Raw genomic sequence first — 15614 nt, forward strand, 5'->3', positions numbered from 1 at the left:
TTTATACAAAAATAGCATCTGTTGCATCAACATATTGAATTAAGTCGGAAGGGAGCAATATTTGTATATGTGGGTAAAAACTTAAAGTCTTTATATTTAGGTTCTCATAGACCTTATAGATAAATCTTAAGTTATTTTCAAAAGAATGAATTTTGATGTTGGCTTAGGTGTAAGACAAGGAATATTTTTATCTCCTTATCTGTTTGTGATATATTGAGAACTCCCAAGTGACTCACTTTAATATGACCAAAAGAAAATTGTCATTAACATAAATTACTCGTTATAGGCAATTAACTCTATTTTACTAAAATTGACGTGCCTCATTTAAATTGACTTCAGAGTGTACATGGATAAGCTATGAGATTTAATTCAATCTAAATTGTGTAAAAATTTCTTAGATATTTGTACTTTTATTTGATTTATGTTTTAAATCTGGTAAAATTCCAAATACTTGGAATAAAGGTATAATTAATCCAATACCGATCCTAGAGATCCATTGTACTTTAGCACCATGTGCTTATAATCTTTATTGTACAGTTTTAAATATTAGATTAATTGAATCGTTAGATAAAAGGGAGATAATTAATGATTAACAAAATGGTTTTATTTAAGGCAGGAGTCCAATTGACCATGTCTCCTCTTTAAAGAGTTGAAACTAAATAAAATGTAAATAGTAAACTTTTTTCTCTTTTGTAGATTTTTAGAAGGCATATGATACAATTATTAAGGTCATGATTGTTTAAGAAATTAATATATTTAGGTATTAGTCAAAAGTATATGTGTGCTTTGCAAGTCATTTATCAAAATACGTGTGAACGATATCACTACTGATTTGGTTTAGTGTAAATAATGGTTTGAAACAAGGATGTGTTTTATCCACAGTCATATTTAACATTTTCATTAATTTGAATGAGTAAATTGATGATATAAAAGCATTAAATGTTGGTCTAGACATTAACGGTGAAAATGTTTTATTATATACAGATGATCTTGTATTATTGTCTGATAATACAGAAGATATGCAGAAATTGATTAATGTATTAGGTTTATGGTGTAATGATTATTGATAATTGTTTAAAAATTAATTTAAATATATAAAAAAAAACATGCATTTTAGAAAACCCTCTGTGATAAGATCAGTTTTTGTATTTAATGGTGAAGTCATTAATCATATTTATAGATATCAATATTTAGGATCCGTATTAAATGAATTTTTAGATTATTAAGTTATGGCAAAGGCAGTTGCAAAGTCAGCAAGTCGGGTATTAGGCTTTTTATTGTAAAATGTAAAGCACATGGTGGCTTCCAACACAATATTTTCACCACATTGTTTGACACTTTAGTTTTGTCAGTCATCAATCAAGGCCCAGCTTTTTGTGGAACGGGTGAATTCTCCTGCATTTCAGCAGTATCGAACCGAGCCACGAGATTTTATATGGGAGTTGGAAGTATATCATCAACGATGCTATTTCAGGTCACATGGGATGAAAGCCTCCATACGTTAAACAGTGGTCTATCATTTTAAGACACAGGGTAAGATGTACAAAAATGGAAAAAGACAGAATAAATTATAAAGTATTTATATGTTCAATTCAAACAGGTAAATATAAAAGTTATAAAGTTATAGAAATGTTGAAACTTGATAATATGGACAAATTTTGTAATGTAAATGATTCTAAACTGGATAAAAATACAATTTATCAGTTAGAAGTTAATGTTTTTGATAATCATTAAACTAAATGGAGTACAAGGCTTGATTCGTATGGTCAAGGACATAAGTTGAGAACTTATAAATTGTTTAAATTTTCATACTCTACTGAGCAATTTTTGTTGCAAAATATACCTAATCAATATCGCAGTGCATATGCTAAATTTAAATGTTGAGTAGCACCTTTTAAAATTGAAACTGGTCGTTACGAAAGATAAGATTTAGGTAAAAATTTATGTATTGAGACTATAATAAACTATTTAATCCTGAATCTATAGAAAAAATATGTTTTTCCCCATCATTAGTGAAAGTAAAATAGTGAAATGATCATTTTGCTTTAAGCAGCCAATTTGGTTGAATTTGGCCAAAATAATGAAAGATTATCGTTAATGAATCATTCGCAAGAAAGTGAACAAACTATCATGTTGTGTAAAATAATCAATTTTTTAAATCATCATTATGTAATGATAAGCCGTATGAAAAATTGGTAATTCATTAGGAAATAACAAAACACGTCATTTAATAAAACAAAAACACAACGTTAAGCCACATACAGATCAATTAATGTTAAAACCACATTAAATAATGACAAAATAAACGTTAAAAAATGACGTCGAGTTATGACAAAACCTTATTAAGTCATACGAAACCAAAACATATGTGTTTCATTAGAATATGTCATATTAATTAGCAGAAAAAATGAGATGCGTTCTAATATTATATTTGATTTTCATACACAATGCAAGATTTGTAGTGCATCTTCTTCCCATGGAATTATAACAATGCAATGACAACCGAATAAAACTTCATATATCTCGTAATTATTGTGGTTAAAAAATAATTTAAGAATGGAATTCGCATGTTTTAAATGTATAATTACATTAAATGTGTGTTTCATAAAGTATGGTTCTTTTACCCATTAAATGCAACATTTATTCCAGAACGCGCTTCCCGAGCAATATTACAACAGTGCATTTGGAAAAATAGACGAAAAATTATTAATACAGCTCAAAAAAGTCATTTAATTGACGATTGTAGTGTTAATATGTAAATATAAGATCTGAATTCTTTTTCTTTTTTTATTTTCGAGGTCGTATTAGCGTTGATAGTGCCAAAGTTTTTGTATGTAGAACATTCAAGCTATATATACAAACAGTATTCCGGTCAACGCTTTTACACCCAAATGAAATTAGTTATTTAAGCAGCTTTATTTTCATATACACGGCAAAATCTTTTAGTCAACAATACATATGATGGTGTCGGAAATTTAGCGCGAATATATACATGTTAAAGTTGCTACTTGACTTATGTAATTATGACGTTACTGGTATAGCAATGGCTAGACGTTAGAATAAACACGATCTATACACAACGCATTTTATCTACTTTACACAACATTTATGGTGCCGTGACCAGGATAAATGTCGTGTAAAGTAGATAAAATTTCTTACATCGGTTTCGCGATTTACACTCGGAAACCACGATGTAACAAGAAATTTAAACATCACACCAGTATTTGCGGAGAACAAGCTACAGATGGAAAAGGACAGGACAGCAAGGAAAAATCAACCGTTGTAAGCTTGGTAAAAACAGAAGAACCAGAAACCGCAGTAATGTATACCTCACAACACACAAGCGTTTTATTGAAAACAGCTATCGCACCAATATCATACGGGAAACAGATCACAGAATCTAGTATTTTATTTGACGAAGGTGCCCAACGTGCATTCATCACTCAGAGAATAGCCGAAAAATTACAGATAAGACCAAGCGGAATGGTCACAATCGAACTGTCAGCTTTTGGAGACAAGGAAAAGAATATACGTCATTTGGATACAGCAACTGTTCAACTACAAACTGAGAAAGGTGAGATTGTAAACATTAATGCATTGATTGTTCCAGATATTGCAGTCCCACTTCAAAACCAGACGAAATACTTTACACGCAATTTGCCATACTTAAAAGATTTAAACATGTTAAAGCTCGCACATCCTGCAAATATCGCTGATAGCTTTGAAATTTCACTCTTGATAGGAGCCGATTATTATTGGGATATAGTTCAAGATCACGTGGTTAGCGGGAATGGACATACAGCCGTGGCATCAAAAATTGGTTACTTGTTATCTGGACCCGTAATAAGAAACGAAAAGAAATCATTAACTTCAATAGTTCTTTTGAATGTTACTTCACACCATAAAGAGGAAAGCGAGATCGAAAAATTCTGGAATCTAGAATCGTTAAGAATACGTTTACCACAACAGGACGATGAGGAGAGTTTTGTAAAGACTTATCAACAAGACTGTATCAAATTTGAAAACGAACGTTATTCTGCCAAGTTGCCATGGAAACTGGATCATCCGGACTTACCTTCAAACATCAAGATCGCTAAAACAAGGACAGAAAGCACAATTAGAAGACTAAGTCGTGAACCACATTTACTAAGAAAATATTCAGAAATTATTGAAGACCAAATGAAGAGAGGGTTCATAGAGAAGGTAAACGATAAAAACGACAATGGTAAAAGCACTCACTATATACCACATCATGCTGTAAAAAAAGATTCGACAAAAACATCAATTCGCATAGTGTACGACTGTAGCTGTAAAAAGTCGCCAGATCACGCAAGTTTGAATGATTGCCTAATGTCAACTCCGCCAGATTTGAATGACTTGACAAAGATATAAATGGGATTTTTCTAAAAACTAAGGACTTTCTTATCCCAGGCATAGATTACCTTAGCCGTATTTGGCACAACTTTATGGAATTTTGGATCCTCAAAGCTCTTCAACTTTGTACTTGTTTGGCTTTATAAATATTTGATATGAGCGTCACTGATGCGTCTTATGTAGACGAAACGCGCGTCTGGCGTACTAAATTATAATCCTGGTACCTTTGATAATTATTTACACCACTGGGTCGATGCCACTGCTGGTGGACGTTTCGTCCCCGAAGGTATCACCAGCCCAGTAGTCAACACTTCGGTGTTGACATGAATATCTATAATGTGGTCATTTTGATAAATTCCTGTGTACAAAACTTTGATTTTTTTCGAAAAACTAAGGACTTTCTTATCCCAGGCATAGATTACCTTAGCCGTATTTGGCACAACTTTCTGGAATTTTGGATCATCAATGCTCTTCAACTTTGTACTTGTTTGGCTTTATAAATATTTTGATATGAGCGTCACAGATGAGTCTGGCGTACTAAATTATAATCCTGGTACCTTTATTAAGTGTGTGTGTATTATTCTATTTTAAGCATTCTTTTTTTTCAATATAATAGGTTTGCTTCATAAATGATTTCATGATTGCTCCAGATATTGATGTTTGAACTTACGTAACAAACCATTTATTTTTAAGTTAATATGGGTTCTGGTTCAACCATGTGTGGAAACAGCATGAATTTCGAAAGGAAAGAAAAATTATCCCTCTACTCCAATGGAAATCTATCAGACGGGATTTGTACAGTGGCGCTCCATGCGGTGCATTGCCAGTTCCCAACCTTCCGTGTATCTGTCAATAAGTTAGCACTGGGTACATGCTCTGCAAAGGTGACTTTTACCGGAACATCTTTTAATGTGATTGGTTCACAGCCGAGGGTAAATATTGAAAGTCTATATCATATACTTAGAAATATATGGACAATTAAACACATAATGAAAAATAAAATGTATTCCGCGATTTATCGTGCCATTGAACATTGAAGGCATGTTCATAAAGTAGTTACCATACCATCTTATATTTACATGTTTTGACAATATGTAAGATCATGCATCGTAGAACATCGTTAACTAAACATCGAGTTCATTTTAATGACAGTAGACACCTTTACTTCTATTGTAACTGTTGATGATGTCCATCTTGTTCCTTTTGTAATTCAATAATTGCTTAAAATATAACATTATTTTAAGGGATTCTACAAGAATTATAAACTGATAACATATTTAGAAACAAATATATAGTTATAACCTTATAAAGTATGAATATTTGGCTGGTATATCTTCCCTATAATATAATGATAAGACTATTTGCAATACCTATAATTCCTTTTTTTTGTTAAATAATGAAAATCAGTTTTGGTTTTAAAACTTTTGATTTTACAGGAATTAAGTTGTTTGTTTTCCGAACTACCATAACACATTGTCTATAAATTCGAAAACGATGGTCGTCACAGTTATAGAGGATCCAAAGGCTACAGGTACATATGGATTTAATCTGACTGTTATGTTAAAATGCGATCGGTCATCTTCAAGTGGACACGAACTGATGGAAACTAATGATAGTAAGTTTTATTCAATAAATAAATATTAAGGAGATATTTTGTTTATATTGCCAATTAGACCACTCTCCATCAAAATGACATGCAAAATAACAACTATAGGTCACCTTGCGGTTGTCAACAATTAGCAAAACCCATACCGCATAGTCATCTATAAAAGGCAAAGAAAAGACAAATGTAAAAGAGGCACATACATAATGTTCATGTAGCAGGGTTTAACTAGTTTAATGTCGTTATACTCTCCCCTAACCTTGGATGATGGCGTAACAGTGCAACATTAGAACAAACTATAATAATCAGTTAAAGAAAGCTGAAGTCATCAGATCGATACAAAGCAGAAAGAAATATATCAAAAACACAGACTGGACGTGGCAGAAAATACATACATTTACATAAGAAAAGAAACAAAAACTAAGTACAGATCTGAGAGTCAAAATGCTGAAATTAGATGAAATTGTGAAAATTAGATGAACTGATATTTATACATCCACTAAACAAAAATGACGCTTAAGTATAGATCTGAGAGTATATTCATGAATGCTGTTTAAATGATGAACTTGTATGACCTAGTAAATACCAAGTAGTTACCTTTAATATGTGATCATTGAAACGAACGGTTTTAAAAAAAAAAAGGTTGTATTTTGTAAAAATTATAATTATTACAGGGTTTTTGTACACTATTTGATTCACACCTTATTTTATCGGTTGCACTAATAAACAACCTTAAGGTTTTATTACATATATAGAAATATATTTCAACCTGACGCTCGGAACTGTACTCCTTGTCATAACACTCGATACGAAGACACATAACTGGTGCTTTGCCACTTAAACTAAATGCTATCATGGTAGTAGTTAAGTATCTTAGCAATGAAAGCAGGTTTAACCCCGCCGCAATTTTGCGCCTGTCCCAAGTCAGGAGCCTCTGGCCTTTGTTAGTCTTGTATGATTTTTAATTTTAGTTTCTTGTGTATAATTCGGAGTTAAGTATGACGTCCATTATTACTGTACTAGTATACATATTTTTAGGGGCCAGCTGAAGGACACCTACGGTGCGGGAATTCTCGCTACATTGAAGACCCACTGGTGGCCTTCGGCTGTTGTATGCTCTATGGTCGGGTTGTTGTCGTTTTGACACATTCCCCATTTCCTTTCTCAATTTTATCAAATAACTGTTTCTACAAAAGGAAATGCCTGTACAAAGTTAGAAATATGACAGCTTTTTTTCAATTCAATCAATGTCCTTGAGCTTTGATTTTGTCATCTGATAAAGAACTTTTCGTTTTGAATTTACGTTTGCGTTTGGTGTTTTTTTTTATTTGACGTTTTTATAAACTTTATAAACTTTGTATCAGTGCTATGTTGAAAACCGTAATATGTAAACGTGACAAGTAACAGCGATGAGCTTAACTACAGACGGTGATCTTGTTCACAAACTCATGATAACTTGAGTTATCTATAACTTTTGTATTCTTCAGGTAAATCTATAGCCGAAATTGAAGATGAAATAAATGACAACAGAATACTTGGAGTAGTGGTTGGATGTTCCCTGGCTTCAATATTCTTGGTTATCTTGTGTATTGCCTACACTTACTTTAAGAATAAACCCACCTACAGACAGCAAAGAGATATTGTGTACCAACCTACAGTTTAAATAATGATGCATTATAGAAGAACACTTCATACTAGATTTTAACTAAATACTATACTCAATATTTACAATTGGTATATCTATTGTTTGACATTGATATCCACAATCCGAGGCAACCGACATCAGTCCCGGTTTGTAATGTGGTACTTATTTACTTGGTGTGTTTAATCCCCATTTATGTGTTGTACTTAATATAACTATGATGGTATTTTCTTTGATTTGGAATCGTTTTTGTGTTGTCTTTTTAATTTCTACTCCTAGTGCATTATCAGTGTTACATGTATGGTGTATATTGTTGTTAAAGAATTTGAAAAAATAATAAACTAGATTCTGGCGCATGGATTTTTTTTAAATTGGCAGAAAAATATATTAGAGAGAGAAATGAAACGATGTCATAGAATCAAAAGTAGATAGGGTAACGCCGCGGTAACCTGTGTAACAAGAACAGAAAAACAACGAATAGTCTGTAAACTCCACACATTAAACTAAATTGTGAGCACACACAACTTTACGAAAACAGATCATACATTTTTCAATTTCGTTGTGGCTTTACTCTTAAAATATTTAATTCACTGACATATCCCTCCTGAAATCATTTCTGAATAATCTTATCTAGCAATGTACCGAATACCATGCAGATGTATGATACCATAACAATCGAATTGTAATGACAATGTAGGTGGTGTTTAGTGCAAAAATGTCCCAACGTTCAAAGATTCGTGCGTTTCGATTGTTGCTTGATATCACTTTTTTTCGTTCTTATTTTGTACATAAATCTGTCCATTAGTTTTCTCGTTTGATTTATTTTCATGGTTGAAGCTATTCGGTGACCTATATGTGCTATATTTTGTTTCATTTGTTCTATCATATCACATTTTCTTTATTTTCATTAGTTTTCAATTAAGGATGTACTCTTCTGACGATTTTAACGTAATTTGGAAGTGGTCAACGGGAGATAACTCGCGATTGACTTCGATGTCGCAAAATGGCTGGAAAAGTCATATTTCGCAGAAGATAAATATTATCGTTTAAATGTACATTAATTGTTTCCATATTTTCATTTAGTTAAAAATAAATTAATAAAAGTTAAATAGAAATGGTTGTATAAAATTAGAACGACTTACTCAAAGTCCCGGATGTCAGTCGGCAATGTAAACAATCGTCTGCCGGTAGATATTGTTTACATTGATTATGGTACGCAAAGTGAAAGGTTTTAAGAGTAAAATGCAGACGGAGCGGTTACGGAAGGTTCTACAGGGTCTAGTAGATCGGAGAAGTGAACGATGTGCAACAGATGGCAAGGTTCTTTCCGTTTTGAAGGACCATTCTTATGCATCCGCGAATGATGTCAACCCCCCATAAACGTCGCAGAGCAGTTGTTTTCAACTACGACACAAACTTCCTGGTCTATGGGCAGACGCATAGTGGAACTTGGTGTTCTTGCAGAGGGTCTGTCTGGTTGCAAAATCTGGCAGGAAGTGTTTAAAACAGTCCATAAAAGTAGTTTTCCTGACATAATTGTATGCGACTGTCACAAAGTGAGTGGTTTATCTAGCGATAAAACCAAGTTTAACATGTTCAATCCATCAATATCTACATCAGTAAATTCCCGTACAAAGTCAGGGGCATGATAGTTGTTATTCATTCGTTTCATGTGATTGCGTTTTTGATTTTGCCATTTGTTTAGGTTTTTTTGTTAATAATTTTCCTAGGAGTTCGCTATTTTTGTTACTTTACTTTTTGAAATATTAAGCACAATTATGTTAGTCAAAACGAATATGCAGGGAGGTCAAGTAAGATAGTTGTTCTGCATAAACAGCAAAGAAAGTGAATTATTTATATCCTCAACTCCCACAGCGTCGGTTTTTATACATCCTTGGCTTACAAATATTTGGAACAATGGTCCTGATGGAGGTAAATCCAGACAAACGCTACGGGCGCAAGAATTTTATAATGTGTTATTTTCATTTTTGACATTTTTGAAAAGTTGCTTAAAGTCAATCAATATATATAACATATACAACTAGCAGTATTTTATATTGAAGTTGATATATAATTATATATAGTTACCAAGAAAAACATGAGATTAATTACCTTTTTATGTGTTATCTAAAAAGTCAATATTACCAACACGCTATAGCTTTTTCTGTATTTTATTCGAACCGTATAACAACCTTATTAAAAGTTTAAATGAAATTTTTAATTTTGTTACCAATTTTGTTTGCATCTTTTGTACTATCGGAAGAGAATAATATATTCAGCAGATCACTTGATGCAGGAAAGACCGATCCACTGACATGGATGATATTAAACCAACTTCAAGCTTCACAAACAAAATTGGCAAACCTTGACAATAAGCTAGACACTAAAATTAGTAAACTTAGCGAAAAGTTGACCAATGTGGAAAACATGTCAGGTTACAAGAAACAGTTCGATACACTAACGAAACATTTGAATGACGTAGAAACAAAGTTACATGCATTTAGTGGGAAAATGTCCGATTTGAAGAATGATATAAACAAAATTAACCAAGGTAGGCTATAAAGTTAAAAAATATACTATTGTGGTTTTAAAGCAGAAAGGGTAATTCAATTGATTTTTTTGGTAATTGCAATTAACCTTTAATTCGTCAACAATGTTTGGAAATATCAGAACCACTTTAATACATAAACCAAATCAAACAGAACATTGTGGATTCGTTATTGTTCGTTAGATGCCAATTTCGTGATTTTTGTTGGTACAGGTGAAACATGAATTAAAATGTACAACAAATTACAAAATTTATATTAGGTTGTATGCAGACTTTGGCATAACCACGAAACCAAATTTTAATATTGCAAGTTTTCCGCAATCCACGAAAATTAGTTTCGACGAAAAATAAATGAATCCATGTATGCCAGTATGTCATTCGAAAGTATAGTTAAAATAATAACATAATACAAAAGGGTTTTTCTTGAAGCAAATTGAACATGGCTTGATAAGTACTGTCCCTCTGGTATCTTTCGTCCCTCTTTTCTCAATGCTGATATAGCCATCGGGTTATTGTTAAATGCAAACAATCATGCACATATTTCAATGAAACAATAGTAGTGGTTCAGTTAAACTTCAATTTTTTATCACTTTTCAAGTTTTAATTTGTGATAATTTTATATCTTTTCAGCAGGAAATTTCTTCTGAATGGATATGTACAACTGAAAGCATTCTAATAACAACAGCAACATGAAAAAAAGAAAACCATAACAAAAAAAAATACATTTATGACTTGCATTATGCAATTCTTTATTTACAGGTAGGAAAAACAAGTGTAATACTGGATGGAAAAAGTTCAACGGTTGCTGTTACATGTTCCGATATGACAGACTTAGTTGGCAACAGGCGAAGGTTAATACACATACATACTTGTTGTCGAACAACACACTTTATATAGTTCTTAAACTTAAAACTTAAAAACATAACAATGATAATATATATATCGACCAAAAAAATCGACTTTGCCTTTGCATAACCAGAAGGGTTAGTATTTTCTGATTTATTCATGTAAAGAAATTAACGTATTTAGCGTTTTTGTTTTTTGTTGTCGTTTAGCTGAAACTGTTCTTCGATTGAAATTTGCTAACAGGTAGTGTATTGTGTTTGCCTACCTTTGCATTCAATAGGAAAACACAAAAAGGTTATAGATAAAAAAAAAAATGCATGTTTTAACTATTTCTACAGACAGAATGCGAGAACAACAATGCACATTTAGTGAAAATAGAATCATCCACAGAAAATAGATGGATTAGTAATGAAATAACTGTCAGCGCAAGTAAGTTATTGCATTCCATAGATTTCACCTATTATTTAAACCATATAACCTTTCTGTCATGTAATTGTTGAAATTTTTATTCAGGAAATATCTAAGTTATTACAGGTTAGATTATATACTATTCTAATACAATTATCCATGTGACTTTACTCAATATTTTTGTTGTCTTGTTTATTATACTGTACTTTTATTATTTTGTTGAATATGATTTACTTGTGTAACCGGAGAGCATGATTTTTCTTGCAAAATCGCATGTCTCCACCGGGATTAGAACCCGGGACCTCTCTGTGTTACAAGGCAGAGCGTTAACCGACTGAGCTAAAGAAGTTCTTCCTTAGCTCAACCTCTTACGGTTGACTAAGTATCTACCATATATTCTAATGGAAGCAATCCCGTCAGACTCCCCCCACCTCAATAGTCATCATACTAGTATGACTCTCACACAACATACCTTAGCTAGAACTCAGCTCTAACCATCGTGGTGTTTTAAGTTGGGTGGCAATGTAACCGGAGAGCATGACTCGTCTTGCAAAATCCCATCCTGAACTCAAACCTGGGACCTATGTGTACTAGGCAGCAAATCAACCGATTGAGCTTAAGAAGCACAGTTGGTTTACGCTCTGCCTTGTAACACAGTGGTCCAGGGTTCGATGCCTGGGGGAGAAAATATGATTTTGCGAGAAGAATTATGCTCTCCGGTTACACTAGGAAAGATTTCGTTTAATATTTATTTTTGTAGTAGTCTTTAATTAGTCTAGCGGTTACAAAAATATCTGTATATATATAAAAGAGCCTAGGTAGTCGAGTTTTCTAGCGCGTCGGTCAAAGCGAATCTTTGCGAGGGAAGAACGAAAAAATGCCCAAGCAAATTTACAGATTTAAAATTTTTATGCTGATGTTTTTAGAATCATATATACATAATTTATTTTTAGTCTTGTATCACCATCACTGCTGGTGATCCGATGGACACAATCTGCTGTAGAGTTGTCACTGGTTCAAACGTACACAACATGTACTTATATATATATTATCGCACATACTTTTATTTATACTTTTGAGTTTTTGAACATGGATTGGTAAGAAAATAGATAATTATTTATAAACAGACAAAACCGTATGCTCGGCAAATAGACAAACATATATATACATATATTTATAAACAACAATGTTTGGTATTTGATGTAGTATAAAACCATTAACTTTGACTAAAAAAACAATTAACTTTGACTCAAAAAACAATTACTAATAGCTGCACTTAAATACCTATTGTTTATTCTACAGAAGCAACACATGTTCAGATCTGGACTGGATTGAATGACTTAATAAGAGAAGGACATTTTACATGGGTGAATGATCACAGTTCAGTTGGTTATTCGAATTGGGCAAGTGGTGAACCATCCAATTACAGAGGGGTTGAACACTGTGTCACCATGCATACAAATGGTCTTTCTACGTGGAATGATCAGACTTGTTCTTACAAAACTGGATATATTTGCGAAAAATAAAGGTAAGTATGATATTAATGGTTTACTTGCTTACAAGGTTATACCTCTTAATCATCTTTAAGGTATAATGTCAATATGTGTAATGGATTAAGGCATATCTAAAACAATCACTTATTTGTAAGACATTTAATAGAAGTGTTTTCGGAAACTTTATTCCTCCGAATATCATGCTCTGTGAAATTCTTATTACGCTTAGTGCCTATTTCAAAATGTTTCTCAAAGTCGCTGTCTACAGTGCAACGCAATTTTTCTACGGACTTTAAAGATTGTCTGCAATGTTCCTGCCACAATATTTCTGTGATAAGTTCACTAACTATTGACGGTTCTTTAGTCAGAACTCTATATCCAATGTCACCATCAGGGTATCCATATATAGCATTCTCAGTAATCAGCTTCACTAATAAATCTTCGTTCACAGCAGGGAACGATTTTCGAACATTTATCTCAATTCTACATTTCTCCAAACATAGTTATATTTCTCAATTTCATTCTACAAATCTCAGCAGTCTCAATATCACCAAATCGACATTTCAATGCAGAATACAAAACAGATACATTATAAACATCTCTGCGGGGTAAATAAGAAACATATTCTAAAGCTTTACCTCTCGGTGAAGTAACCAAATAAAAAGCCTTATCACTAGGTGACCTAAAATAGAAAATTTCATCCAAAGAAACCTTCAAAATGTTCAGTACCGTCAAACTCTGGTAAGTCACACCAGCTCATGGTTATTATATATCAAAATGAAATGACAAAAATAAGTTCTAGACAAATATAAAACGTGACAATGTTGATTTCTTTCAAATTGCACCTAAGATTATCATTTTATCCTTGATGCTATCATCGAACAAAAATGTTTAATTATTTTCCGTCCACTTTTGCCGATTATATACTTCTCTGTACATTAAATGGTCGAATTTAGGTGTTACAATTCCAATATCATTAAAATGGTGAATCATATTTAAGTATTTCAGTGCCGTATCGCCCTTCTGTTGTACTGTACACATTTGTTCACGATCGTATTATCGAATAAATTTGTTTACAGTACCTTCATTGTTTAATTTCATATTCCCTCCCACCGCTGCCACCAATGTTGTGATTGTAGAATTCCGAGCGTTCATAATTTATAAGTTAACACCATCTTTGTAGAAAATAAGTCACGATTTATTCACACTACATGTCTTATACAGACGTTACATAAAATACAAGAGACACAGCATACACTCTGACAGTACAAACATTCGGCCATTTTGTTCATCCCGCAACAAATCTCTCTCCCTCACGTCACTATCACACAACGTCAAAAATACGGGAAACAACACTGTTTTGCGACATTACTGACATGAAGACAAAGTCAAACAGTCATCATCACAACAAATCTCTCTCCCTCACGTCACTATCACACAACCTCAAAAATACGGGAAACAACACTGTTTTGCGACATTACGGACATGAAGACAAAGTCAAACAGTCATTTATACGAGATTCAAATCCTACCATTGGTATGTTAATAAGGTTCTCAAAAGGAAAAACACTAATGGATTGTCCTAGAAGTACATTTTATCAGAATAATAATGGTCTATAAGTAGTTTCATTTATTTCATGTTTGAAACGGTGCAATTTTTTAATTCAATTTGACAAAAAAATGCATTGTAGCAAAGGGGAAGAATAATTGTGGTATAAGGCCAGAAACACGAAAAATAATTGAATTTAACAGAAATTAAGGAAACACATAACGGACTTTGGAAAAAGGGAGAGGGCTTTTGATACCTTATATGAAATTCTCCAGTTATAATATCTTTTACAAAAATTCATCCTACAACAGTTAACAAGCTGTATATGCCCGCGATTTCGCGGGTGTGTTCTAGTCTACTTTATTTATTATGATTTTGCTTTTATGTTTGATTGGGGTTTTTTGTCCGGCTGGCAACATGTAGTACGTTTAGAAATTTTGAGATGATGCAAAAATATAACTAAAATATCTACCTCATTCTGTTATAAATTGTACAATGTGTATCAAATAATATTTTTTGTTTCTTGTAGATTGATAAACTGCGAAAAGAAGACATATATGCATCTAAATAAAATCAAGATATATGAACAATCTAATTTTGTCTTTTTATACATCTAATTGCTCTAAAATATTCTCCATAATTTCCTGCCGGTTTCACTGTTTCACTGATATTCAGAAATACGATAGATTGCTTAAGACGTACGTTGTTAGAGGTAAAGTATGTTAACGACATCATCATTTAATCATGAACGTCCTTATTTAGTACAAAAGAGGGACGAAAGATACCAAAGGGACAGTCAAACTCGTAAATCTAAAACAAAATGACAACGCCATGGCTAAAAATGAAAAAGACAAACAAACAACAGCACACATGACACAACATAGAAAACTAAAGAATAAACAACACGAACCCCCAAAAAAACTACGGGTTATCTCAGGTGCTCCGGAAGGGTAAGCAGATCCTGCTCCACATGTGGCACCCGTCGTGTTGCTTATGTGATTGCCTAATTACAAAGTAGGTATTTGGTTTAAACGAAAGTGAAAGCACAGAAATGCCTTCCAGATTCTCATTCTATCGATTTAATTTAGGATGTTATTTGCTGAAGTAATTCATTTCTCATTGTTTCCGTTGTTTTATCTGAAACACTGATAA

General features: G+C 32.7%; 1 protein-coding gene across 1 annotated transcript; it reads left to right on the forward strand.

The window, feature by feature from the left end:
- Positions 1 to 9810: 9810 nt before the first annotated feature.
- Positions 9811 to 15052, forward strand: LOC143051256 (perlucin-like protein). Its single transcript, XM_076224217.1, has 5 exons — positions 9811 to 10170; positions 10927 to 11018; positions 11352 to 11442; positions 12724 to 12949; positions 14992 to 15052. The coding sequence occupies exons 1-4, from the start codon at positions 9828 to 9830 to the stop codon at positions 12945 to 12947; spliced, it is 750 nt and encodes a 249-aa protein (XP_076080332.1). The 5' UTR covers positions 9811 to 9827; the 3' UTR covers positions 12948 to 12949; positions 14992 to 15052.
- Positions 15053 to 15614: the final 562 nt, after the last annotated feature.

The sequence above is a fragment of the Mytilus galloprovincialis genome, chromosome 11 (genome assembly GCF_965363235.1).
Source record: "Mytilus galloprovincialis chromosome 11, xbMytGall1.hap1.1, whole genome shotgun sequence".
Classification (NCBI taxonomy): Eukaryota; Metazoa; Mollusca; class Bivalvia; order Mytilida; family Mytilidae; genus Mytilus; species Mytilus galloprovincialis.